The sequence below is a fragment of the Microtus pennsylvanicus genome, chromosome 4 (genome assembly GCF_037038515.1).
Source record: "Microtus pennsylvanicus isolate mMicPen1 chromosome 4, mMicPen1.hap1, whole genome shotgun sequence".
NCBI classification, from domain to species: Eukaryota; Metazoa; Chordata; class Mammalia; order Rodentia; family Cricetidae; genus Microtus; species Microtus pennsylvanicus.
Window position 1 is genome coordinate 45,240,047 of NC_134582.1, and position 26,224 is coordinate 45,266,270.

General features: G+C 43.1%; 5 protein-coding genes across 5 annotated transcripts in view; all 5 read right to left on the reverse strand.

The window, feature by feature from the left end:
* Positions 1-26,224, reverse strand: part of LOC142847810 (protocadherin beta-4-like) — a 147,546-nt gene that overhangs the window by 73,422 nt on the left and 47,900 nt on the right. The gene's annotated exons all lie outside the window — the stretch shown is intronic.
* On the reverse strand, positions 1,881-5,458 carry LOC142847784 (protocadherin beta-14). The gene has a single exon (XM_075968830.1). The coding sequence runs from the start codon at positions 4,997-4,999 to the stop codon at positions 2,606-2,608; it is 2,394 nt and encodes a 797-aa protein (XP_075824945.1). The 5' UTR covers positions 5,000-5,458; the 3' UTR covers positions 1,881-2,605.
* Positions 6,738-12,791, reverse strand: LOC142847785 (protocadherin beta-6-like). The gene has a single exon (XM_075968831.1). It carries the CDS (start codon positions 10,156-10,158, stop codon positions 7,771-7,773), a length of 2,388 nt encoding a protein of 795 aa, XP_075824946.1. The 5' UTR covers positions 10,159-12,791; the 3' UTR covers positions 6,738-7,770.
* On the reverse strand, positions 12,886-18,697 carry LOC142847788 (protocadherin beta-6-like). Its single transcript, XM_075968834.1, has one exon. It carries the CDS (start codon positions 18,171-18,173, stop codon positions 15,771-15,773), a length of 2,403 nt encoding a protein of 800 aa, XP_075824949.1. The 5' UTR covers positions 18,174-18,697; the 3' UTR covers positions 12,886-15,770.
* On the reverse strand, positions 20,934-25,874 carry LOC142847786 (protocadherin beta-8-like). Its single transcript, XM_075968832.1, has one exon. It carries the CDS (start codon positions 25,395-25,397, stop codon positions 23,007-23,009), a length of 2,391 nt encoding a protein of 796 aa, XP_075824947.1. The 5' UTR covers positions 25,398-25,874; the 3' UTR covers positions 20,934-23,006.

The window sequence follows — 26,224 nt, forward strand, 5'->3', positions numbered from 1 at the left end:
GCAACACAGTAATTCTAATCATAGGCTTGTCTCAAAATAATTAAAAACATATGTGCAGAAAACCCTTGTACATGAGTGCTTATAGCTTCATTATTTATAATATTCAAAGTTTCTTATGTCTAATGAGAAAAGTATGGTACATTCATCCAATGGAAAATACTGATATATATTATAACAGGATGGGCCTTAAAATGTTATGCTGAGAAAAGCCAGACACAAAATGCTACATATTATATGATTTCATGTATATAAAATGTACAGAATGAATAAAGTCCAAAGATACAGAAAACTGATTAGCAGTTTACCATGGACTAGAGAGGTGTGTGTGTGTGTGTGTGTGTGTGTGTGTGTGTGTGTGTGTGTGTGTATCTGTCTGTCTGTTTTAATTGACACAGAGTTCATTTTTGGGGTGATGAAAGTATTTCAATTTTGGTAGTGATAATAATTATACACAGAGGTATATACATTATATACCACTAGGAAATAACCACATATTAATTAAATCTCACCATTTATTTTAAAACTTAAAAGCCACCATAGAAAGAAACATTCATGGAACATGAATGAGCTTTTTTAAAGCAACACTATGATACCAAAGACTGAAAATTTAATCAGATGATTTTTTAAAAACTAGCTGGAGAATATCTCATTCTGGTAAAAATAAAAACAAAACAAAACATAGCAAGCATAACAAAGATAAGAGAACTTAAGCTATGTGTAGTGGCCCTACTATGTAATCCCACCACTTGGTAGGCTGAAGTGAGATCTCAAGTTCAAAGCCATCATGGCCAATGAAGTTCCAGCATGCCCTAGGGTACATTAGACCCTATATTAACAAGAAAGAAATAGAAAACTTAAACATTAAACAACCTACTATTGAGCAACTGATTAACGAAAGATTAAAATAAAAAAATTCTATCAAACAAATGAAAATGAGCCCAACCCTCTACAGTCAATGAGATACAGCAAAAGCAGTACTAAAAGGGAAATTTATAGCAACCAATGCAGCCACTTAAAGAAAATAAAGCTCCGAGATAAACAGTCCATCACCGTGCTTCAAAGGACCAAGAGGACAAGAACAAACCAAGGTCAAAATTAATAGATGAGAAGAACCAGTAGGGTAGAAACAAGCAATCAAGAGGCTGAATAACCCAGGACAGATGAAGGCAACTGAGAGCAGTTCTTTAAAAATAGAAATAAAGCTGACGACATTTGCTTCGACTAAAAGTGAAAGAAAAGCAAACCTAATCAGAGATGAAAATGGAGACACTGCAATCAACACTACAAAAACCTAAGAGATGGCGAAAGACTATCAATAATGAACAGACATATGGGAAATAATTTTATAACCTAGACAAATTGTTGAAGAAACTTGGCAGGGCAAAAGTAATTGTCAGTTATTTAGAAGTCTTTTTGTCAAAGAAAGGTCAAAGATTAAATGGCTGAGCTACTGAATTTCACCAAATATTTAAATTATTCTCTGTATGTATGTGGCTACTCATGGGCACCCAGAGAGGGCACTGGATCTCACTGTTGCTGGGATTAAAGTCTGTGGTGAACCACCAGATATGAGTACCGGGAACTGAACTGGGGTCCGCAGAAGAATATTTGCTCTTAAGCACGAGTCATCTTTCCAGCAGCCCCCCAGAGTTTTAACCAGATGTTATAAGTTTACCGTAATTCACTTTTAGAGAACTGTTCTCATTCGTTAGCTTGTCTCATTTACATTCATATGAAGAACTTATTGACTTTTTTTTTTGATATTGGGCATTGGATCCAGGGCACTGTGCATGCTAAGCACATGTTCTTTCATTGGGCTGCACCCCGAGCTCCAGACATTTATTTTAGAACAATGCTGACTCAATGACAATTTTCTGGTGAAAGCATACTAATGTGCCTTCTTTGTGCTTACTGGGTATGTATTAACTATACAGAGCACACATCATGTTAAAAAAATGAGAAAAAATAGCTACACACCAAAACCATTTATGGGAAATGAATCACAAGTGTACCAATAAATCTATCACTTTTTGATAGACCAAGTTTTTCAGAAAGCCAAAAGATGATTTAATGAAATTTTATCAATTTTGAAAGAAAACACTCAATTTAGAAACAAAGTCTTGATTAATCAACGGTTCAGTTAAAGAAAGAAAATAGAGCTCTTGAGACAACTTGCAGCAGATTCATAAGATCTAGAAGATCATGAAAAGGTTCCCATAATTGAAAATTATATTTAAAGCTGAAAGCCATCATTTACAATAGCGTTAAATTCATGCTAATGATAAACATAACTTTTAAGACACGGGTCCTTTGATTACAAGAAATCAACGGACAGGCTTAAATACCAGGGACCTGAAAACATCTGTGACATTGTAAAATGTGTGGTGAAAATAATACCACCAAGCAAGAACATTTTGCAGCTATTTCGTGCACTTGAGCGTAAGCTGGTTAACAAAAATGCAAGGAATTATCAACAATTAGAAACAGCTATAAATGTGACGATTAGTAACGTGCTAATTCGCTCCTTACAATGAGTGAAGGGTTGGGATATTACACACGCATCAGTGAAGACAGTAATTCATCCCACAAGATCAAAGCACGATTTCTAGTTAAACCCCAAATGATCCCTAAAGTTGAAATGTTCCTCATCGTTCCGATAAGCCGCTTCATCCAAGAAGTTGGGAAGTACTGGTTTAAGAAATTTGAACTCATTTGTCCCCGCACCTCCCGTCAGACACACCTCATACTGGTAGCTCTGTGACAAGGTCCCCGTGCCACTGACATCAACCAGGTGTCTAGGAAAGTGTCCCTCAGGCACAGAGCAGCCACCCAGAGAGGTCGCCCTGGCTCTCCTGCACAGCCTCACCCCCACGAAGAGCAGCACAGACAACAGAAAGAGCGAAGACACAGATGCCAAGGCAATGACCAGGTACAAAGTAAGCAGGTCTTCCTCCTGTGTGGGGTCGCGCGCCACCTCTGGCAAAGGCAGGTAGGGCTGAGAGAAGCCATCCACCAGCAGCACATGCAGAGTGACACTGGCAGACCGCGGAGGATCGCCATTGTCCTTGACCAGCAGCAGCAGCCTGTGCTTGGGTGCATCGCGCTCACTCAGCAGCCTGGAGGTGCGCACCTCGCCATTGTGAGCCCACACGCTGAACAGTCCTGGCTCCGTGGCCTTGAGCAGCTGGAACGACAGCCAGGCATTCTGGCCAGAGTCGCGGTCCACAGCCACCACCTTGGTGACCAGGTATCCTGGCTCTGCCGCCCTGGGTAGCAACTCTGTGAAGGGCGCAGAGGCGTTCTGCAGAGGGTAGAGCACGAAGGGCGCATTGTCGTTGGCGTCCAGCACCTGCATGCGCACCAGTGCCTGGCTGCTGAGCGCAGGCGAGCCTTGGTCTGTGGCACCCACGAGGAACTCGAAGCTCTGCAGGACCTCGTAGTCCAGCGCCCTGAGCGCGAACAGCTGCCCATTGTCAGCATTGATGGAGATGAGCGAGGAGAGATCCAGCTGTGGGTCGTGAGTGGGCAGCAGCGAGTAGGTGATGTGGGCATTGGAGCCTGAGTCTGAGTCTGTGGCGCTGATGGTGCCTATGTGCAGGGCGGGGCTGTTGTTCTCCTGGACAAACAGGGTGTAGGAGCTTTGTGTGAAGGCAGGGGCGTTGTCGTTGACGTCAGACACCTGCACTGTTATGGTGTGCTGGGTTGTGAGCCTGGGTGTGCCCATGTCGGTGACTGTGATGGTGATGTTGTACTCAGATCTGCTCTCTCTGTCCAGTGCGCCTTCCGTTACCAAAGTATAGAAATTATCTCCATTAGGTTTCAAGAGGAAAGGAAGTTGGCCTTGGATGGAGCAAATCATTTTCCCGTTCTCTCCAGAGTCTGGATCTGAAATTCCAAAGATGGCGACTACAGTTTCAGGAGAATTTTCTGGAATATCACTGATGAGTAATGACATGGCGAGTTCAGGGGCGTTGTCATTTACATCCGTCACGTCTATTACTACCGTGCATTTTCCTGAAAGACCTCCCCCATCAGAGGCCTCGATTTCCATGCGGTAAGACTGAATTTCCTCAAAGTCCAATAGTTTTCTTATTCTAATTTCTCCAGTGTCTGCATTTATTTCAAAAGCCTGAAGCACCTGATTTGAGGATTGAAAAAGCGAATAGGACAGCTCTCCGTGGACCCCAGCGTCTAAATCTCTCGCGGACACGGTGATAACAAGTGAGCCTACGGGGCTGCTCTCCTGAACCTGCACCTCATAGAGCCCCTGGGCAAATTCGGGGGCATTGTCATTAATGTCCAGGACCATGATGAGAACCTGGGTAGTCCCAGTCTTGGGAGGTGTCCCGCCGTCCAGAGCCGTGAGTGTTAATCTAACCTCTGCCTGTTCCTCCCGGTCCAGTGCTTTGTCTAACACCAGCTCAGGGTATTTCCTGCCATCGCTGTGATTGCGGGTGAGAAGGTGGAAATGGGAGTTGATACCGATTGTATAGTTCTGAACTGTGTTGCTACCTACGTCCAAATCTTGAGCTATTTTCAGTGGGAACTTGGTCCCTGGGTGGCTACTTTCCACGATTTTAAGGAGAATTTCATCTTCCATGAATTCTGGAGCATGGTCGTTTACATCTTGGAGCTGTATTTCCCCTTGAATAAATTGCACTGGACTCTTTAGTAACACTTGGAAATATAGGATGCAAGGGTCCGTGCTCCCACATAACTCCTCCCGATCCAATTTCTCTTTCAGAACCAAATTTCCACTCTTCTGTTCCAGCTGCAAGAGTTGTCTGTTCCCTTTGTTAAGAATCTGGGCGCCCCTGATGACCAGATCCCTTAAGCCCAACCCCAAATCTTTTGCCAGGTTGCCCACCAAAGAGCCCCTGTCTGTTTCCTCTAGAATCGAATACTTAACGGTCGCACTGCCTGCCTCCCACAATAGTAAAAGAAAGACAATGGCGGTCACTTGCCTTTCCTGTAGTGCCTTGTAAAGTGGTGTCCCCATCGTTCCTCAGGTCCAAAAGAAGCAGCAGTTAATCACACAAGAATTGCTCTGTGAGCAACTCAGGAGTCTTGGCTTAATAATTTTGAGCTTCTTTTCTTTGTGACATTGCTGGTTGCGGTGTATCCGCCTCTCTGAAAGGAGCTATCGGCAAAAATGTTAAAAAGCTCTCCTTCTCAGCGGCAAATGGCTCTCTCTGCTTTTACAGTCATGCAGGCTGCAGGTTTTCGTTTCTTAGCCTGCAGCGCCACCAAGCGTTCTGCTTTACAACTTCAGATAATTTTGTTTCAAAGTGCTCTGTAAGGGCTAAAGCACTCAACATAGAGGTCAAAGTGTTCTATTCTCTCTTTCCTCTACTCTTTCCCCAACCCTCATTTGACAGCCCTAAGATAGCTAATCTGTGTGAGAGAAATGTATCTTCTTAAATATATCTTCATAAAGGTACAGTCTCATTACAGAAAGCTCTGCAGAGACTGCCAATCATTTAACAATTGTTTATACAAGTATTCATTTAGCTTCTGACTTTGGAGGAGACTCAAATTTTTTTTGGACTTGGAAGACTTTTCATTTTATTATAAAATTTACTAACTTTTTTGTTTGTAAATAAAAATATTATTAAAAATTCCAGCTTCTAACTTCCAAATGGCAATGTGCCTATAACTCATGAAGAAAAAACTAAAAGGTGATTTTTGTTTGTTTGTTTGTTTGTTTATCCTCTCTGTGGTGTGCAGTCTTAGAAGCTTCCATTCATACATGTGCCGTATGTGATGACCAATAAAATTGAATGGAGCTATCACTTATAAGTTCTATAAGTAGTCAGCTCTGACTCAGAGTTCAACTGTCTTTTCTACAAAGAAGAAGAAAAAGATAATGAAGTCAATGAAGTAGAAATGAAGGGAAGGATTTTGACCTATGTGCCTTGGGAAGGTGGCCTTTGACTGTGGAAACTGTGTAATTGAAAAACATTGAAGTTCCAAATAGAACTGTGTGGTTGGAATGAAAGAAGTAAAACCCGCAGGGCGCTGGTGGCCCACGCCTTTAATTCCAGCACTCGGGACGGAGAGGCAGGCGGATCTCTGTGAGTTTGAGGCCAAGATTCTGGTCTACAGAGCAAGTTCCAAGACAGCTAGAAGTGTTACACACAGAAACCCTGCCTTGAAAAAAAAAGAAGCAAAACCCTCTCCCCTAAGAAAAAGGAGGTTATTGAAGGACAGGGCAAGTATTCCAGAATCCCAAAGAGAAAATGCTTCCTTTGGTCATTATAGTTCACCTTGATTAAGGTTGAAGGTAAATATGCACCAAGCACCTTAATATAATTTGCCTTCCTTTGATAGGAATTTGAAAGGAGCCTTTTTCATAAGATATTGGCAAGTGTAACCCACAAAACAAGACCATGAGAGCAAGTGGCTTTGTAGTTAATGATGTTCAGAGAATGCTGAGGGAGAAAATAGGGATACTCGAGAAAGTAAAACTTGGATTTGACAAACCCTTCGACAAAAGCAAGGTAAAGTGTGCTCTCCCGAATTCATGCTCAGCAGTAGAATGTGGAGTGTGCAGAAAGATGGTTGCTGTGCTGAAGGACAGAAGACAATCTCAGTAAGCAATATTGTTTAAAATTTCACATGATTGTAATGAAAAGAAAACCTCCACTCATCGGAAAAATCACATTGTTGTAGAGAGGATGTTAGAATTACTTTGTAGAAAATGTGTTGTGTTTTTTTTAAAAAAAGGACTGTTGTACAGTTCAGCAAATATTTATTCAGCATTTGTAAATACCTTGATGCTAAAAGACCACACTGTTCTTACAAAAGGCTCACAAATTACTGATAGTTTAGTAAAATTTATATTTAAGAAATACACTAATTACTAAGATATATACTAAAATATAATTATGGCTAATTAAGGTGTGTGTATTAGCACTTAGATTTTTATATTTAGAGATTCACATGATAACTAGTTACCACCAAATGAGACTAAATTTGCAAAATTCAGTAATATCAAACATTCACATTTAAAACATTTCTACACACTGATAGAGCAATTAATTTAATCATTTGTTTGAAGTGTAATCTCAAAGGCTTTACATAATAATATATTTAAAAGATTATTTGATTTCAGATTTTACTAAAAATACTTTTTATTTAAGTTGCCAAATACAAGTTAGTGCCTCTAATTTAAATACAGCTATGAAGTGCAATTGAGAAGCTGGTGGAATCTCCAGAAACTGACCATTTAAAAAACAAATTTGACAAGACAGTGGTGGGGCATTCCTTTTATTCCAGTACTTGGCAGGCAGAAGCAGGCAGATCTCTGAGTTCAACGACATCCTAGTCTACAGAGCTAGTTCCAGCCAGGGTTACACAGAGAAACCATGTCTTGAAAAAAAAGGGTACAATCTCATGAATAATAGCAACAGGGCAAGCCAGATGAGACATTATGACTGAGGTCTCTAATCATAGTACTAAGGTGACAGAGGCAGGTGGGTCTCTCTGTGTTGCAGGCCTGACAGTTCTACATAGCAAGATCCAGACTACCATAGTCTACAGAGTGAGACCACATCTCAAAAATAGAAAAAATAAACAAACAAACAAACAGGTTGACAATTTAGCTCTATGTTGATTTTGCCTAACATGCTTGAGACACCGGATTCCAGTTCCAGGAACTGGTATAAGATGTAATACAATAAGCCTCGGCAAACATACACCAGTAGCATGCACATTCAGCTTAAAAGCTCTTTCGAAGGTTAAACAGAATTTACTACTACACTACAGTATTTAGAGGAAAAGGAAGCTATTCCGAAGTGTAGGACTTTCCTCTGTTTTCCTCTCAGATTCCAAAGTAGGAAATTGGGGGTTAATTGCCTTTAGAAATTTGAACTCACCAGTCCCAGAGTCTCCCCCCAGGCAAACCTCATACCGGTAGCTCTGTGACAGGGTTCCTGTGCCATTGATATCCACCAGGTGACCAGGAAAGTGGCCCTCAGGCAAAGAGCAGCCACCCAGAGCGGATGCCCTGGCTCTCCTGCACAGCCTCGTCCCCACAAACAGCAGCACTGACAAGAGAAAGAGCGAAGACACAGATGCCAAGGCAATGACCAGGTACAGCGTGAGTGCGTCCTCATCCTGAGCGGGTTCTCGCACAACCTCCGGTAGAGGCAGGTAGGGCTGAGAGAAGCCATCCACCAGCAGCACATGCAGAGTGACACTGGCAGACCGCGGAGGATCGCCATTGTCCTTGACCAGCAGCAGCAGCCTGTGCTTGGGCGCATCGCGCTCACTCAGCAGCCTGGAGGTGCGCACCTCGCCATTGTGAGCCCACACGCTGAACAGCCCTGGCTCCGTGGCCTTGAGCAGCTGGAACGATAGCCAGGCATTCTGGCCAGAGTCCCGGTCCACAGCCACCACCTTGGTGACCAGGTATCCTGGCTCTGCCGCCCTGGGTAGCAACTCTGTGAAGGGCGCAGAGGCGTTCTGCAGCGGGTAGAGCACGAAGGGCGCATTGTCGTTGGCGTCCAGCACCTGCACGCGCACCAGCGCCTGGCTGCTGAGCGCGGGCGAGCCTTGGTCTGTGGCGCCAACGCGGAACTCGAAGGCCTGCAGGGCCTCATAGTCCAGGGCCCTGAGCGCAAACAGCTGCCCGTTGTCAGCATTGATGGAGATGAGCGAGGCGAGATCCAGCTGCGGGTCTTGGGTGGGCAGCAGCGAGTAGGTGATGTGGGCATTGGAGCCTGAGTCTGAGTCTGTGGCGCTGATGGTGCCTATGTGCAGGGCGGGGCTGTTGTTCTCCTGGACAGACAGGGTGTAGGAGCTTTGATTGAAGACGGGGGCGTTGTCGTTGACGTCAGAGACCTGCACTGTTATGGTGTGCTGGGTTGTGAGCCTGGGTGTGCCCATGTCGGTGACTGTGATGGTGATGTTGTACTCAGATCGGCTCTCTCTGTCTAGTGCCCTATCTGTTTCCAAAGTATAGAAATTCTCCACGGATGGTCTTAGAAGAAATGGAAGATTGTCATCTATGGAACACATAACCTCCTGGTTATTTTCCGAGTCTGCATCTGAAACACTGAACACTGCTACTATGATACCTGGCAAATTTTCAGGGATGGGGCTGTTGAGAGAGGATAGGATCACTTCCGGGGCATTGTCATTCACATCCAATACCTGCACGACTAAAGAGCACTTTCCTGTTAGCCCACCGCCATCCACGGCCTCAACACCCACATGGTAGGACTGAAACGCTTCAAAATCCAAGGCGCTCCTCAGTCGAATTTCTCCTGTCTTTGAGTTTATTACAAAAGGCTCGTTAACATCGTCATCTTGAAACAGGGCATAAGAAACCTCTCCGAAGGATCCCGTGTCTAAATCTCTCGCTGAGACTGTAAGAAGCAGTGTACCAATGGGGTTGTTCTCAGGGACCTGGACCTCATAGAGCTCCTGAGCAAACTCCGGAGTGTTGTCATTTATGTCTAAGACAAGTATTTGAATCTCTGTGGTCCCTGACCTGGGGGGAGACCCGCCATCCACCGCAGTGAGCATGAGTCTGAGCTGAGCCTGCTCCTCACGGTCCAATGCTTTGTCCAACACTAGCTCAGGGAACTTCTTGCCATCGCTGCGGTTGCGAGTGAGCACGTGGAAGTGACGGTTGTCGCTGACAGTGTAGCTCTGAATGCTGTGACTGCCGGTATCTGGGTCCTGTGCCATTTTCAAAGGGAGTATCTTTCCTGGCTCAGCCATTTCTGATATTTTAAGGAGCACCTCTCTGGCAGGAAACTCTGGGGCGTGGTCGTTTATATCTATAACTCTCAGTGCCGCCTGATAAAACCGCAAAGGATTGTTTAGTAATACCTGGAAAGGTAGCATACAAGGCTCCGTGGAGCCGCATAGCTCTTCCCGGTCCAGCTTTTCATTGAGCACCAAATCCTGGGTTTGTGGGGCAAGCTTCAGATACTGTCTGTTCCCCTTGAAAACCACTCTGGCGCCCCTAGCAGCCAGTTCTCCCATCCTTAGTCCCAAATCCTTAGTCAAATTGGCCACAAACGTGCCACTTTCTGTCTCCTCCGGCACGGTATAGTGAATTGATTCTGAATCCACCTCCCACGAAAGCATCCATGCAATTAAAATCATCACTTGCCTCGTCTTGCACCACGCCTTTGTTTGTGGCATCTCTACTGATGCAGGAGGGAAAATCCCTTTCAGCTCTTTATCACGGAGGTAACTTTGGCCTTCCGGAAAGTCTCTGTTGTGAAATTTTTGGATTTGGTCTTAAACGTTCCCGGTGACCCCTCTTCTCCGGAGTGCTTTTGTCTTAACGGCAGTAGCAAATGGTTCCTTATTTTGCTTCAGTTTCCAGGCGATACGGGGCTTCCCTAAGACTTCTTACTCGTTCTCTTAGCCTACACCGCCACCATGCGTTCAAATCAATAACTTCATGAGATATTTTCAAACACCGAACACCGACAGAACATTATGAAGACTTTTATACAAATCTAAGCATTACAAAGACTTTTAAGTTGAGTCAGTGTTTCTCAAAATGACAGTGTAAAGGAGTTATTAGGGGTCTTGCTTGAGGGTGCATGCCTGTGTTCTGTTTTGTAAGTTGGTTTTCAAGCTCACTCTAGATCTTGAGTCAAATTGACTGCTGATGTTAAGGAACATCTAAGAATCACTCTTCTGGACACGGAAGCTTCCCACAATCAGCTATGAATTCTTTAACAGTGCAACTGATCTCTGATGAGTTCTACAAAGTCATGAGTTTATGAGGAACACTCTTTAATTGTCCCATTAAGCACACCAACAAATTATTAAAACGCAAAAGTTGGTCAGAAACATAAATGTTGAACTAAACATTGAGTTCCCTAAAATACATGACTCGTCAATGGCATGAACAACAGACTTTGTTACTAGGCCACGTGAGAACAGTAATGGTAATCATAAGGCTATTGAGGAGAAAACTGTAGCCAAAAAGTGATAGGAATATCTAAACAAAATGAATAATTTAAAATGGGAATTAGGAGCAATTGCTATTTGCCATGAGAACGTTTAAGATTTAATTTTATTTCTAAGTGAGTAGACTTGGTCATGGTTTTGGAGATCCATGTGTTTTACTGTAACTTTTCATTCGACACGATGTCCTCATGCCACTTTGACTGAAGACCAAAATTATTGTAAGAGATGGCACGATGCAGAAAATGACATTCAAGGACGCACAGTGGCACACAGTTGTGATGCCAGAACGTGGAGGTCTGAGACAGGAGGATAGCAAGCATGAAACAAGAAAGACTGCATCTCAATAAACAGCAAACAGAAATGCAGATAACATGAAAGGGGTTGCATTTAACTATACCATGGAATCCAATGACTGAACATCACAGCTAGACTATAACAGAATATGTTACTCTCTTGCCCTTTTCTGAGCAGATAAGTTGGAAAGTGTCTTTAAATATCATTTAAAATGTGAGTGAGTACACATTCAAGAACTTAATATGTGTTAGATATAATTGATTTCTGATGGAGTTTGCATTTATTTAAGATGAGTTTTATTAAGGTCAAGAAAACTTTACTTCACATAAGACCCAAGACAGTAGGAGACGGGAAATTAGAATATATTAAAAAAAACTTCTAAGTGAAATGAATCAAATTTAAATCTGATTGCTGAAACCATCTTATGGCTAGAAATCACATGTGCGCATCCAGTGGAACAAAGAGAATGAGAACATCAATATCCCACTCTTCCAGGGCTTACCAGAAAACCACTACTGAGTGCGGACATTCCTTGAGCCTGTGAATAAATGGAACTCATGGAGTAAAATCAACATCCATAAAGACTGTGGATGGGTTTTGCCATCTCGAGATAGTTTCTAAATGTTCCTTCTGAATGGTGTCAGTCATTGTTGGTTGGGTTGGCTGGAGGACCACCGACAAGACTGGTAAAGCTCATCTCCTTCAGTGTCTATGAGGGATTCCCTAGAGGGGACTGAGGAGAGAAGCCCGCACTGCGTGTGGGTGGTACCACCCCATAGACTGGAGTCAGAATCAGAGCAGGAAAAGGAGAAAGAGCACCAGGTAAGCAATCTCTACTCTAGGTTCTCACCACCTTGATGGGCGCTGGTCCTTCAATGATGAACAGAAACCCTGGGTCAAAACAAACACTTCCTCCCTTGTTTTCTTTCACGTTTTGTCCCAGCAGTGGGAGATCTGATGAACAATGGGAGGGTCTGAGTTCTGACTCCAGTTTAATGACATACTTATGTCCCAAAGCCTTTGTTCACTCTCTGGGGCTACAGTAGCACCAGGTGTCCTCAAGTGTGGCTTACAGAATATTCCTGACATCAGAACAAATTTTTATCAGCATTACAGCATGTGTTGAACTCAATCAAGGCAAAGAATTTTTTTTAAAAAAGCATTGGTACTTATGTGAGAAAGTTAGTATCTTGATATTACTCCCAAAACGTACCTGTTGAGAGTGTCAAAAGACTCCATTTTATAGAAATTACATTTTACAGAGAATTATGTAAGATCCTCAGAGAAGAGTGCATCACTGCTTGCTCTCTTTTTCTTTTAAATAGAATTGAGTTGATTTTACTTCCCCAAACATGTATACACAAGGAGATAAACATTGTTGTCATGAGAAATGTCTAACAAAAAGGGGAAATGAGATAAACTTCTACATAAACATCACTTAGATTTAAAACATTACCTTGAATCCTTTAGGATTTCCCTTCTGCTCTGCTGCCAGCAAATACTTGCTTTTCTGTGGCCCCCTTTAGAGTCTTCTCTCATATAATGGATCCTGAACAGTTTCCCTTCCCTCCACTCCTCATTGCTTCTCCCACATCCCCTCTCCCCCAGATCCACTCCCCACTTTCCCTTCAGAAAAGAACAGGCCTCCAAGAGACAACAACCAAACACAACAAAACAAGATACAATTAGTCAAGGCAAAAGCTCTCCTATCTACTTTGCTGGACAGCAACCCAGTAAGAGAGAAAGGGTCCAAAGAGCAGGCAAAAGAGTCAGAGACACCCCACCTACTCTTACAAGTCTCACAAAACAGCGAACTAACAGCCATAACATACACAGAGGACCTGGAGCAGATCCTTGCAGGTTCTGTGCCTGGCACTTAAGACTCTGAGAACCCATATGCGCCCTTCTTGGTTAATACAGTGGGCCATGTTCTCAGGGTGTCCTCCATCCCTTCTGACTCCTACATTCTTTCCTCTTCCTTTTCTGTAGGGTTCCCCTAGTTCTGAGCTCCAAGCTGACCCAATTACACCCATTTCTTAAGGCAACATTTGCAGAAATTAAAAATTACCAACCTTGACCATCTTAACAACTGTGGGATGTTGGCAAGTTTTAGGATGAAACAGGTGTAAAAGAAAAAGAATGCTATTCATTAAATTCATTTTAAAAATGAACTGTTACTAATGAAACACTAAAAGAAGCTTTGGTTTAATCAGAGCAATAACCAATGCAGTGACATTTCTCAGAATGGAAACTTGAGATCGTGTTAAGTGTGCTACTTAGTGTATGTAATTAGCAATTGTGACAGAATAAAGATTATGAAAAATATGTAGTGGACTAAGGCTGACAACACAAAATTGGGAAATTAGATTAAGTGAACTTATTCACTATTCTAAAATCTGGAAGCTTAAGATGAAAGGATTTGCAGGGATAATTTTATTGTGTGGTTTCTGGTTTTTCCTCACAGATTGCTTTCTTCTTCTGGTATCATCATGTGATTGACATCTGTGTTCTCTCTCCCTTCTTTCCTCCTCTCTGCTCTACCTTTATTCCTCTCTAAACTTTTGTTAAAGTCACCAGATACCTTCTAATTAAGGTCTAGCTTAACTACATGTTGTAATATAGCAGTCTCATTAGAAGGTTTATCTCTACTGGACGTGGTGACACACAACTTTAAACCCAGCACTTGGGGGCAGAAGCTGGAGGATCTCATTGTGAGTTCAAGGCCAGTCTGGTCTACATAATGATTTTCAGGTGTTCCAGGACTACAGGATAAAATCACTCCTCAAAAAGAGACGTTATAAAGTCCTTTTAAAATAGTACCAGCTTTTATGGTCATATGTACCAGTGCTTAAATATATTAATCTTGGGGTGCTAACAATTCAGTTGACGGGAATTAAAAGCATTTCTTAGGAATAAACAAGTTAGTTAAAAGGAACTTTTAAAAGGTTTTAAAGTGCTTTTGAGCTGGGAAGTTGATGGGCAAAAGCTCTTGACTGCACAAGCGTGAAGACCCTGGTTCTAATCCTGAGAACTCACATAGGACTAGACACCCAAGGCAGAAACATCTATATTTCTCAGTTCTCTTTTATGGAGACAGGAGGCAGTCACAAGAGAATCTCTAGAATCTCTGGGGCCATCTAGGCAGAAAACAGCAACGGGACCCTGACTGAAATAAGGTGGAAGACTTGCCCAAGATGGTCCTCTGACCTCCACCAATGTCTTGGTCCAAACATACCTGCATTGTAGACACAAACACAATGGTTGCCAATGAAACCAGGATTTGGAAATAATAGGGACAAAGTGGTACATGCAAATATTGCAACTTGTCGTGTAAGTTAGTACAACTAGTTTGGAAACCTCGTTGGAAGTATAAAGTTTACTTAGACAGCTCTACCCTCGAGCAATGAATGTCCATCACAAATGCAAATGTACATCTAGCCAAAATATATATGTAAGAATATTCATAATATTATATAAACAACCAAACCTTATGCTAAGACAAATGAATAATATATTAATAAAATGTGGCATACTTAGCCAGAATAATTTATATCAATAATAACAAACCACATTAAAGCAGTGCTATGCATACATTTCATAATAACAATATAGAATGGAAGAAGCTTGACACAGAGGAGCTGGAACAGAACAAGGAACTTACATAGACCCCAAAGTGGCAAGACCACAGAACTGGAAGTCAGAATGTTTGTGATATTTGGGCCAAGAGACATTGTAAAGGATCATTTATGTGGCACCTGGGGTGATAGTAATGCTTTATTTTCCTGGGGCACTAATGGCATGATCTGTTCTTATTTGGTGAAAACAAAATTAGCTGAACATTGAGAGTTTTCTTCAGCATGTAATAATTTGAGTTAAAGGCTTAACTTTTTTAAAGACTGGACAAAAAAAAATACTGTCCATAGAAGAGTGTTCCATTGTACCATGTTTTCTTAGATATGGTTCACTACATCGTTTATGGCCATTCTGTTAACAATGATTTAAATCGAGAGAATGCCGCGAATCAGCTTGCACTTTCAACTTAGCATCAAGTAGACAGTGAAGACAATGGCCAGAATGCACAGAAAATAAACCAATATTTGATCTTTATTAAGGCAAACTTCACCACAGGTGAGCCTATTGATGTATGCTCATGATCCCAACACTTAGGGCAACAGAAGCAGGCTGATCACCATGAACTTTCCATCAATCTGTACAAAGCCATGCCAGATCAGCAAGACCCTATGTAAATAACCAAACAAAATAAGGCTCCACTAACAAAAAAGTTCTAATTTGTTACGGCAAGTACTAGTTCTAAAAAAGAGAAAAAATAGAGCGAAAAAGGAGCTCAGCATGCATTGGTAGGACATGGAAATATAAACAAACACAATGAAGTAGAATTAAACTTTCTCTTATAGGACGAAACTTGAACAAATGAAAGGATAAATTAAACCTATATCTCAAGGAGATGTCTCTCTGTACTCTACATCAGGGTTAGTTATGATAAACGAGGTGAACATCACTTCAAAATAATCGCTCTAATAGAATCCAAAACTATTGCGCACAACAGCATTTTCTCTTTCAGCATTTTCTCTTTCTTCAGCAGCCGCCTGGCTCTGAAGGTTAGGAAATAATGGCTTAAGAAATTTAAACTCATTTGTTCCTGTACCTCCTTTCAGGTACACCTCGTACTGGTAGCTCTGGGACAAGGTTCCCGAACCACTGATATCCATCAAGTGACCAGGAAAGTGTCCCTCAGGCACAGAACATCCACCCAGAGAGCCTGCCCTGGCCCTCCGACACAGCCTCACCCCCACGAAGAGCAGCACAGACAAGAGAAAGAGCGAAGACACAGATGCCAAGGCAATGACCAAATAGAGAGTGAGCGAGTCCTTATTATGCTCAGGGTCGCGCGCCACCTCAGGCAGAGGCAGGTAGGGCTGAGAGAAGCCATCCACCAGCAGCACATGCAGAGTGACACTGGCAGACCGCGGAGGATCGCCATTGTCCTTGACCAGCAGCAGCAGCCTGTGCTTGGGTGCATCGCGCTCACTCAGCAGCCTGGAGGTGCGCACCTCGCCATTGTGAGCCCACACGCTGAACAGTCCTGGCTCCGTGGCCTTGAGCAGCTGGAACGACAGCCAGGCATTCTGGCCAGAGTCGCGGTCCACAGCCACCACCTTGGTGACCAGGTAGCCAGGCTCCGCTGCCCTGGGCAGCAACTCTGTGAAGGGCGCAGAGGCATTCTGCAGAGGGTAGAGCACGAAGGGCGCATTGTCGTTGGCGTCCAGCACCTGCACGCGCACCAGCGCCTGGCTACTGAGCGCGGGCGAGCCTTGGTCTGTGGCACCCACGTGGAACTCGAAAGTTTGCAGGGTCTCATAGTCCAGCGCCCTGAGAGCGAACAGCTGCCCATTGTTGGCATTGATGGAGATGAGCGAGGGTAGGGTCAGCTGCGGGTCGTGGGTGGGCATCAGTGAGTAGGTGATGTGGGCATTGGAGCCTGAGTCTGAGTCTGTGGCGCTGATGGTGCCTATGTGCAGGGCGGGGCTGTTGTTCTCCTGGACAAACAGGGTGTAGGAGCTTTGTGTGAAGGCAGGAGCGTTGTCGTTGACGTCAGAGACCTGCACTGTTATGGTGTGCTGGGTTGTGAGCCTGGGTGTGCCCATGTCGCTGACTGTGATGGTGATGTTATACTCAGCTCTGTTCTCTCTGTCCAGTGGCCCCTCTGTCACTAAAGTGTAATAGTTCTTGAAAGTGGGTTTTAAGAGAAATGGAAGATCGTTCTGAATAGAACACACCATCCTTCCATTGTCCCCAGAATCTGGATCAGAAACACTGAAAACAGCAACTACAGTCTCCGGGGAGTTTTCTGGGATAGGGATGGTGAGCTTTCTGATAGTCAGCTCAGGGGCGTTGTCATTCACATCCAACACCTGTACAGCCACAGTGCATTTCCCCGAAAGGCCTCCTCCATCCGCGGCTGCGATTTCTATGTTATACTGGCTAGTAACCTCGAAATCCAACTCTTCTCTCAGACGAATTTCTCCTGTGACCTCGTCTATAACAAATGGCAGAGAAGCTCCACCACCTTGAAACAGAGAGTAGGCTACACTCCCATGAGGTCCCACATCTAAATCCCTGGCAGAAACTGCCACAACTAACACACCAAGGGGGCTGTTCTCAGAGATCTGAACCTCATAGAGCGACTGTACAAACTGGGGAGCATTATCATTGATGTCCACGACTTCAATGCGAACTGTGGTGGTTCCAGACTTGGGAGGAGACCCACCATCCACAGCAGTGAGGGTTAAAGTGAGCTCAGGCTGCTCCTCCCTGTCCAGGGCTCTGTCCAGCACCAGCTCTGGGTATTTCCTGCCATCAGCGCGACTGTGAGTAACGACATGGAAGTGGAGGTTGGGGCTGACTGTGTAGTTCTGAACAGCATTGCTGCCTATGTCAGGGTCCTGAGCCTCCTTCAGAGGAAACACAGACCCTGGCTGGACGTTCTCTGGGATCTTTAGGAGCATTTCCCTGTGAGGGAACTCTGGAGAATGGTCATTTATGTCTGTGAGCTGCAGGTCAGTTTGGAAGAACTGCACAGGGTTTTCCAGTATGAGCTGGAAGTGGAGCACACAGGGTTCTGTCGCCCCACACAGCTCCTCGCGGTCTAGTTTTTCCTTCAAGAACAAATTCCCTGTCTCTGCATCCAGCTGCAAGAGCTCTTTGTTTCCTTTGTAATGGATTTGCGCCCCTCTTTTGGCCAGTTCCCCCACCTTGAGCCCCAAATCTTTTTCCAGATTAGCCACCAGGTAGCCAGGCTCCATTTCTTCTGGCATGGAGTATCTAATTGCCTCAGAACCAGCCTCCCACAAAAGCAACAATATAGTAAGAAAAATGACTTGCCTTTTCTCTGGTGATTTTGCTAGAGCTGTCTCCATTGTTCAGATGTAGTCCAGAGGGTGCTGCTTCTTCAAGTCGATTATAGTCCACTAATGGGGGTTCGTAAAAATATTGAACTAAATCTGATTAAAAAGACGCCTTCATCCCAAATTCTCCAGACACCTTTCTTACTATCTTCTCCCTCAAACAGCCGCCAAAGTACTGGTTCACAGATTAAAGAGATGGCGTCCTGGGCGGCTGCAGAGCTCATTCTTCAGAATCTTAGCCTGCAGCGCCACCAAGCGTCCTTATTTGTTCATGCATTTCATTTTCAAATTTGTTTCCAAATTTGAACTGTGATGTGGTTCAATGTCCTTTTAATTACACACGCAGCCTAAACTGTAAGTTCAGTTCTTAACAACTGGAAATTCTAAATATGATTTTTTCCTGAATTATGTTTTGGTTGTAAGTATAAATTTTAGAACAACTTAAGATGTCATTAACGTTTTGTCATAAGAGTACCAAGTAGATGAATCAGGTTTCTTGTGTAGATTTATAATTTGATTTTGTGCAAGAAACTAAAGAAAATAGATGCATAGAGAAATTAATTTATGCTTTTTATAGATGTTTGTAAGATAACATACACCCAGAAAGGGACAAAATCTTAATTGTATAACCTATTGAGCTTTTATAACGTTTTTTAGTTCAGTTTAGATAAAAATAAGATAGGCAAAAGTCCAAGATAACCAAGACTGCTATTGTTTGGTTACTTTGCTCCTTGAAAAGATAAGCATTTTGCATGTGTAGTGTACTAAGATCCCCAAAGCCTGAGCGTTCCGGTTGCTTCCTATTCCTGTTAACATTAGTGTTGTAGTCTCTGTTTTGGTGTTTGTCTGGTGACTTCACACCTAAATTCATTTGTCTGCACACTTTTCTGTTGACTGACCTCAGGATAGAGTCTTGGGAGGAGCATGTTTATTTCTGATATGGGGCTTCTATTTGTTTGCTTGTTGGTATGAAGAAGTATTTTGTATAATCTGTGTAACCTCTTTTTCAGATATATATGGTTAAATATTTCCCGCACGATGCCTTGAATTTTGTTGATATTGTGACTTGATCAATAAAACATCTTGTTTAGTTTGATCTGGCAATACATTTTAAAAATTTGTTTAGTACTTTTAAATTTTCTTAATTTCAAGATACAATATGTGTATATTTTGAATGCTTTCTTTTGCTGTATAAACCTATTGATTTAAAATATGTGTTGGATGAATTAAGTTGGAGCTCTTGATTTCCTTTACATCATGTTGCAAACAGATGCACCCTCTTCTGATGGTTATCGCTATCCTGAATCAGGGTGGTTGCAGGTCTGCCCCAGTGCTCCAGTTTCTCTCCGATGGTCACGTAACACTCTGTTGTCTTCATTACTCCAGAGATGAAAGTCTCCTTTTTAAGTATGTTTATTTTTAATGTGTATGTGAATAAATATCCAAAGAGTGTGAACGTCTTTGAAGAGGTGTTGGCTCTCTGAGAGCTGGAGGGAAGGCAGCTGTAACCCCCCGGCAAGGGGAGGCTGCTGAAAACTGGACTGAGATCCACTTGATCTTAACTGCTGAGCCATCTCTTCAAGAATTAAAAGATCTGTCTTGCAATAATTTCATGTATTTCATATAGACATGCATTCCATCCATTAATTCTGTATCCCTTTATATTTCCGTGAACTTTTACCATTCATGTAGCTTTATGAAATATATGTTTTTGTTACAGAATTGACATTGAGTCTTAAATATCAATTGTCTATTTATTTGCTCAGTCATCCCTTTTTTTAAAAATATTAACCATTTTAGTTTGATGACGTTGTTTTATTCTGGCAATGCATCTTCTAGATCATTGTGTTATGTTTTCTCCTCTTGGTCTTCTTTATATTGCCCGGTTTTGTGATGTACACCTACTGATTGTTGGTACGATGTAAAGTCTGCCCACAATCATGATGCTCCAGGAGGAGCTCATCCTTTGCTCTTGGTTTGAGAGAGCTCTACCTCCTACAGTCACACCAACTCAAACAGGCACTAAACTTGGTCAGGATTCTCTGATGTCCTTAAAAGCAAGTAATTTGGGCAAATTTCAAGTTACAAACATGAATTCTCTACATCAGCTCTGCCAGGTGGTTCCCAACCTATAATCTTTGTAGTTTGTACAAAATCTCATTCTGCCTTCAAAGGGTTTCCAAATTATTTTTTGCCTTCTTTCCTGGACTTCTGAGTTGACAAGTGTCCTGGGCAGGAAAACGGACCCTAGCTCAAGTTTTCCGTGCTGTCAGAGGCTACTTAGTTATAGTGGCTATGTAAAAAAACTGTTGATTATTAGTCAGTTTTATGGTTGTTTTTCTGATGTCAGATAATCCATCTAGGCTGGAGGGAATTCTACCAAGCATATGCATAATCTTTAACTTCATATTTTAAAATACTGGACTTTTTGTAATATTCAATCATGAAGGAAGAGGGATATTTTTTTTTCTTCCTAATGCTGGGGAGATTGAACCTATTAGGCAAATGTCCTACTGTTGGGCTACAACAACAGAATTTGGCTTCTTTTAGTTCAGGCTGGCATCTTGAGTACTGGATACTTAGTTCAGGCTGGTATGCTGAGAACTGGACACTTAGTTCAAGCTGGTATCCTGAGTAATGGGCACCACACCACAAGAGGCATCTTGGCACGTAACTGACAGGTCATTAAAGTTGTTTGCCATATTGAGACTTACATATTTGTTTGTATTTACTTTTTCTTACTTTTACCTAAAATTGGATAACCAAAATTACATTTCAAGGATAAGGGGTGGTCATCGATTTTCATTCTATATTTCATTACTTCATTATGGGAGGGAACATTAATTCAGGGAAAGATGCAAATACTTAAACTTTATGGGAATGACATTTGGCATTTAAAAACAAACAAAATATAAACATGATCAATCTGTATACATTTGTTACATTCATGGAAAATTTATAAGGGAATCCATCGCTTTGTACAATGAATATATACTAAATAAAAAGCAAAACATGTAAAGATATTATATTGTATACCAAATTCTTCACTTGTTCATATTTTGGAGAAAGCTAAATAATTGTGCAATTGTATTTTTTTGGAAATTACATACTTACTTGATTCATTTAATATAAGTTAATTATAATTCAGCTTAATTCATTATAGTTCAAATCAATTAAGAACCAAAATAGGCAGCACAATTGAAACATTAAATTGACTGAGGATACTTCACGGTTACACCAGATAACCAAACAAGTGATAATTAAATATCACAAAAAGAACTGTTTTGCTTTCCATAGCTACCAAACAATATAAAATGAAAAGTATCAGAACTGACAACCAGAACCAAATAAAATACTGAAATTCCCAGAGTCTTTTGCAAGGGGAAGAGGAGCTGCAGGAAAACCAGAGGAAACGTATGTACCAGAGACAGGGCCACAGTGGAGAGCTTAGAATGCACAAGTCTCTGAGTGTGGTTTCTGATATGATTTAACCGTGCATGCTGTCTGAGGTACATTTCCTATTTCTAGGGTAAAGTAGGAAGGGTTTTGGCAGGAAGAGGAGAGCAAAGAAGGCTTGTGCTCAGCCCACTTTCTTCTCTTCGTACAGTCCAGAATCTTAGCCTAGGGAGTGGTTCCACCCACCATGGTCTTTCTCCTCAATTTCCCTAAGCACGACACTCCTCCATAGGTGTGCCCAGAGATCAGGTGGATCTAGACCTCAAGGTCACAGCAGGTGGATCTAGACCTCAAGGTCACAGCTGAGATGAACAGAAAACCCCATAGCGCTCCATTTACATTTTTATTACTAAGACAAAGGGATAAAGTGAGATCATCAAAAGTCTTGATTCTTTGGAGGACCCGAGTGCTTACTTGTACTATTCAGATTAGGTTTCAAATGCTATTGTGTCAAGCAATGATTTAATAGGTGGGGTTATTTGTCTGTTTGCTTGTTCCTTTCTGGAGCCTGGAAGTGTACCTAGAGCCTGGCATGCATGCATGGTCTACCATGGATTATACCCTCAGTCTGGAATACTTTTGTTTTGTGATGGAGGTGGCAAATCGTTAATATATAAGGTTATCCCTTTAATAGTTACAAAAGAATAGTTAAATGAATATTTGTGTAAAATGTGCTAGGTATGTGGTGGACAAACATATATGGTCCACAAAAGAAGGAAAATGTCACATTTCTAGTGTCTTGATATTTTAACCAGGGAATGTTTATAATTGGAAGACAACTATGCTTGTTAGTAATGATTATAAGGAATTTCAGCTGTGAGTGAAGCTCACTAACAGACTGGATGATTAGCACATACAAGGTCTTAGATTTAATATCCAACAGCAATAACATAAAGCAAAAAACCATAAACACCTGGGCCATAAAAACTTGAAATTTTGGGGTGAAAACAGTAGTCAGCATGCGGGAGACAGAGAGATGAATGTCTAACAGTTGGAGGCTAGCTGAACTACACAGTGAGTTCTAGGACAGCCAGAGTTACATGGTGAGAACCTGTCTTTAAAAAAGAAAACCAAACAGGCAAAAAAAAAAACCCAAACAAAACAAAACTACTCACACACAAAACAGGGAAAGTGAATTCATTTTGTTGCATAATACTTGAGCTAAAGTTAAACATTAAGGTGAAATATAGAAAAATTTGTGTTCTTAATATTCACTATACCTGAAATAACTAAAGAGATCAAGAAAGAAAAAAACCACATTTTAGCAATGGAGAACATGCATATGTTTCAATACAACGCTAATACTTTGACTAAAGTGACTCATTTTCTTAAGAGAACCATATTGTTAGAGATTTGCAAAAAATAAATTCACTGAACTAGATACAACAGTTAACTGAAGACAAAGCTATCCCTGCAGTGGGGACTTTCCTTGACTTCTCTCCCAGCATCCTGAAGCAGTAAGTTGGGAATCATGGGTTTGAGAAAACTGAACTCACCAGTCCCAGAGTCTCCAGTCAGACACACCTCATACTGGAGGCTCTGGGACAGGGTCCCAGCGCCGCTGACATCCACCAGGTGTCCAGGAAAGTGTCCCTCAGGCACAGAGCAGCTACCCAGCGAGGCTCCCCTGGCTCTCCTGCACAGCCTCACACTCACAAACAGCAGCACAGACAAGAGGAAGAGAGAAGACACAGACGCCAAGGCAATGACCAGGTACAGAGTAAGCAGGTCTTCATCCTGTGTGGGGTCGCTGGCCACCTCTGGCAGAGGCAGGTAGGGCTGAGAGAAGCCATCCACCAGCAGCACATGCAGAGTGACACTGACAGACCGCGGAGGATCGCCATTGTCCTTGACCACCAGCAGCAGCCTGTGCTTGGGAGCATCGCGCTCACTCAGCAGCCTGGAGGTGCGCACCTCGCCATTGTGAGCCCACACGCTGAACAGCCCTGGCTCCGTGGCCTTGAGCAGCTGGAACGACAGCCAGGCGTTCTGGCCAGAGTCGCGGTCCACAGCCACCACCTTGGTGACCAGATAGCCAGGCTCCGCTGCCCTGGGCAGCAGCTCAGTGAAGGGCGCAGAGGCGTTCTGCAGTGGGTAGAGCACGAAGGGCGCATTGTCGTTGGCGTCCAGCACCTGCACGCGCACCAGTGTCTGGCTGGTGAGCGCGGGCGAGCCTTGGTCTGTGGCGCCAACGCGGAACTCGAAGCTCTGCAGGACCTCATAGTCCAGCGCCCTGAGCGCAAACAGCTGACCATTGTCGGCATTGATGGAGATGAGCGAGGAGAGATCCAGCTGCGGGTCGTGGGTTGGCAGCAGCGAGTAGGTGATGTGAGCATTGGAGCCTGAGTCTGAGTCTGTGGCTCTGATGGTGCCTATGTGCAGGGCGGGGCTGTTGTTCTCTTGGACAAACAGGGTGTAGGAGCTTTGTGTGAAAGCGGGGGCGTTGTCGTTGACATCGGACACCTCCACTGTTATGGTGTGCTGGGTTGTGAGCCTGGGTGTGCCCATGTCGCTGACTGTGATGGTGATGTTGTACGCAGCTCTGCTCTCTCTGTCCAGTGGCCCCTCTGTCACTAAAGTGTAGTAGTTCTCGAATGTGGGTTTCAAAAGAAATGGGAGATCGTTCTGAATAGAACACACCATCCTTCCATTGTCCCCAGAATCTGCGTCAGAAACACTAAAAACAGCAACTACAGTCTCCGGGGAGTTTTCTGGGATAGGGATGGTGAGCTTTCTGATAGTCAGCTCAGGGGCGTTGTCATTCACATCCAACACCTGCACAACCACAGTGCATTTCCCCGAAAGGCCCCCTCCATCCGTGGCTGCGATTTCTATGTTATACTGGCTAGTTATCTCGAAATCCAACTCTTCCCTCAGACGAATTTCTCCAGTGACTTTGTCTATTACAAATGGCAGAGAAACCCCACTGCCTTGAAACAGAGAGTAGACTACCTTCCCATATATCCCAGCATCTAAATCCCTGGCAGACACCGTCAAAACTAAGGCATCAAGGGGGCTGTTCTCAGGGACTTGAACCTCATAGAGCGACTGTACAAACTGGGGAGCATTATCATTGATGTCCACGACTTCAATGCGAACTGTGGTGGTCCCAGACCTGGGACGTGACCCACCATCCACAGCAGTGAGGGTTAAAGTGAGCTCAGGCTGCTTCTCCCTGTCCAGAGCTCTGTCCAGCACCAGCTCTGGGTATTTCCTGCCATCAGCGCGACTGTGAGTAACGACATGGAAGTGGAGGTTGGGGCTGACTGTGTAGTTCTGAACAGCATTGCTGCCTATGTCAGGGTCCTGAGCTGCCTTCAGAGGAAACACAGTCCCTGGCTGGGCGCTCTCAGGAATTGTTAGGAGCATTTCCCTGTGGGGGAACTCTGGAGAATGGTCGTTTATGTCTGTGAGCTGCAGGTCAGTTTGGAAGAACTGCATAGGGTTTTCCAGTATGAGCTGGAAGCGCAGCACACAGGGTTCTGTCGCCCCACACAGCTCCTCGCGGTCTAGTTTTTCCTTCAAGAACAAATTCCCTGTCTCAGCATCCAGCTGCAAGAGCTCTTTGTTTCCTTTGTAATGGATTTGCGCCCCTCTGGTGGCCAGTTCCCCCACCCTGAGCCCCAGATCTTTTTCAAGGTTAGACATCAAGTAGCCAGTCTCCATTTCTTCTGGCATGGAATATCTTATTGTCTTACAGTCAGCCTCCCACAAAAGCAACAATATAGTAAGAAAAACGACTTGCCTTTTGTCTGCTGTTTTTGCTAGAGCTGTCTCCATTGTTCAGATGTAGTCCGTAGGGTGCTGCTTCTTCAGGTCGATTACAATCCACTCACGAGGGTTTGTGAAAATATTGAACTAAATCCGATTAGAGAGACCCCTTCTTCCCAAATTCTCCCAGAAACCTTTCTTGTTACCTTCTCTTTCGAACAGCTGCCAAAGAACTGGTTCTTAGCTTAAGGAGATGGCGTCCTGGGCGGCTGCAGAGCCAATATTTCTGACTCTTAGCCTGCAGCGCCACCAAGCGTCCTTATTTGTTTGTGCATTTCAATTTGCCATATCTTTCCAAATTTTAACTGCAAGTGTTTCAGTTAGATTTATACCTAGATATAATTTAATTCATAATTTTGTATATGTTTCTGATATGTGGCTTCTATTTGTTTGCCTGTTGGTCTGAAGAAATACCCTGTATATTCTGGATAATCTCTTTTCCAGATAGATATGCTCAAATATTTCCCACTCAATGCCTTGCATTTCGTTGATATTGTGGTTTGATCAATAAAACATCTTAATTGTGTTTAATTTGACCTGTTAATAATTTTCAAATTTGTTTAGTACTTTTAAATTTTCATAATTTAAGGTCATAAGAATAATGTGTATATTTTGAATGTTTTCTTTTGGCATATATATACTTAATCACTTCAAATATGTTTTGAATGAACTAAATTGGAGTTCTTGGTTTCCAAATGCCTTTATACCATGTTCCAAACAGACGCACTCCCTTCTGAGGGGTGGTCACTGTCTTGAGTCAGAGTGGTTGCAGGTTCCAGTTTCCAGTGTTCCAGTTTCTCTCTGGTGGTTATGTCTTCATTACTCTAGAGTTACCA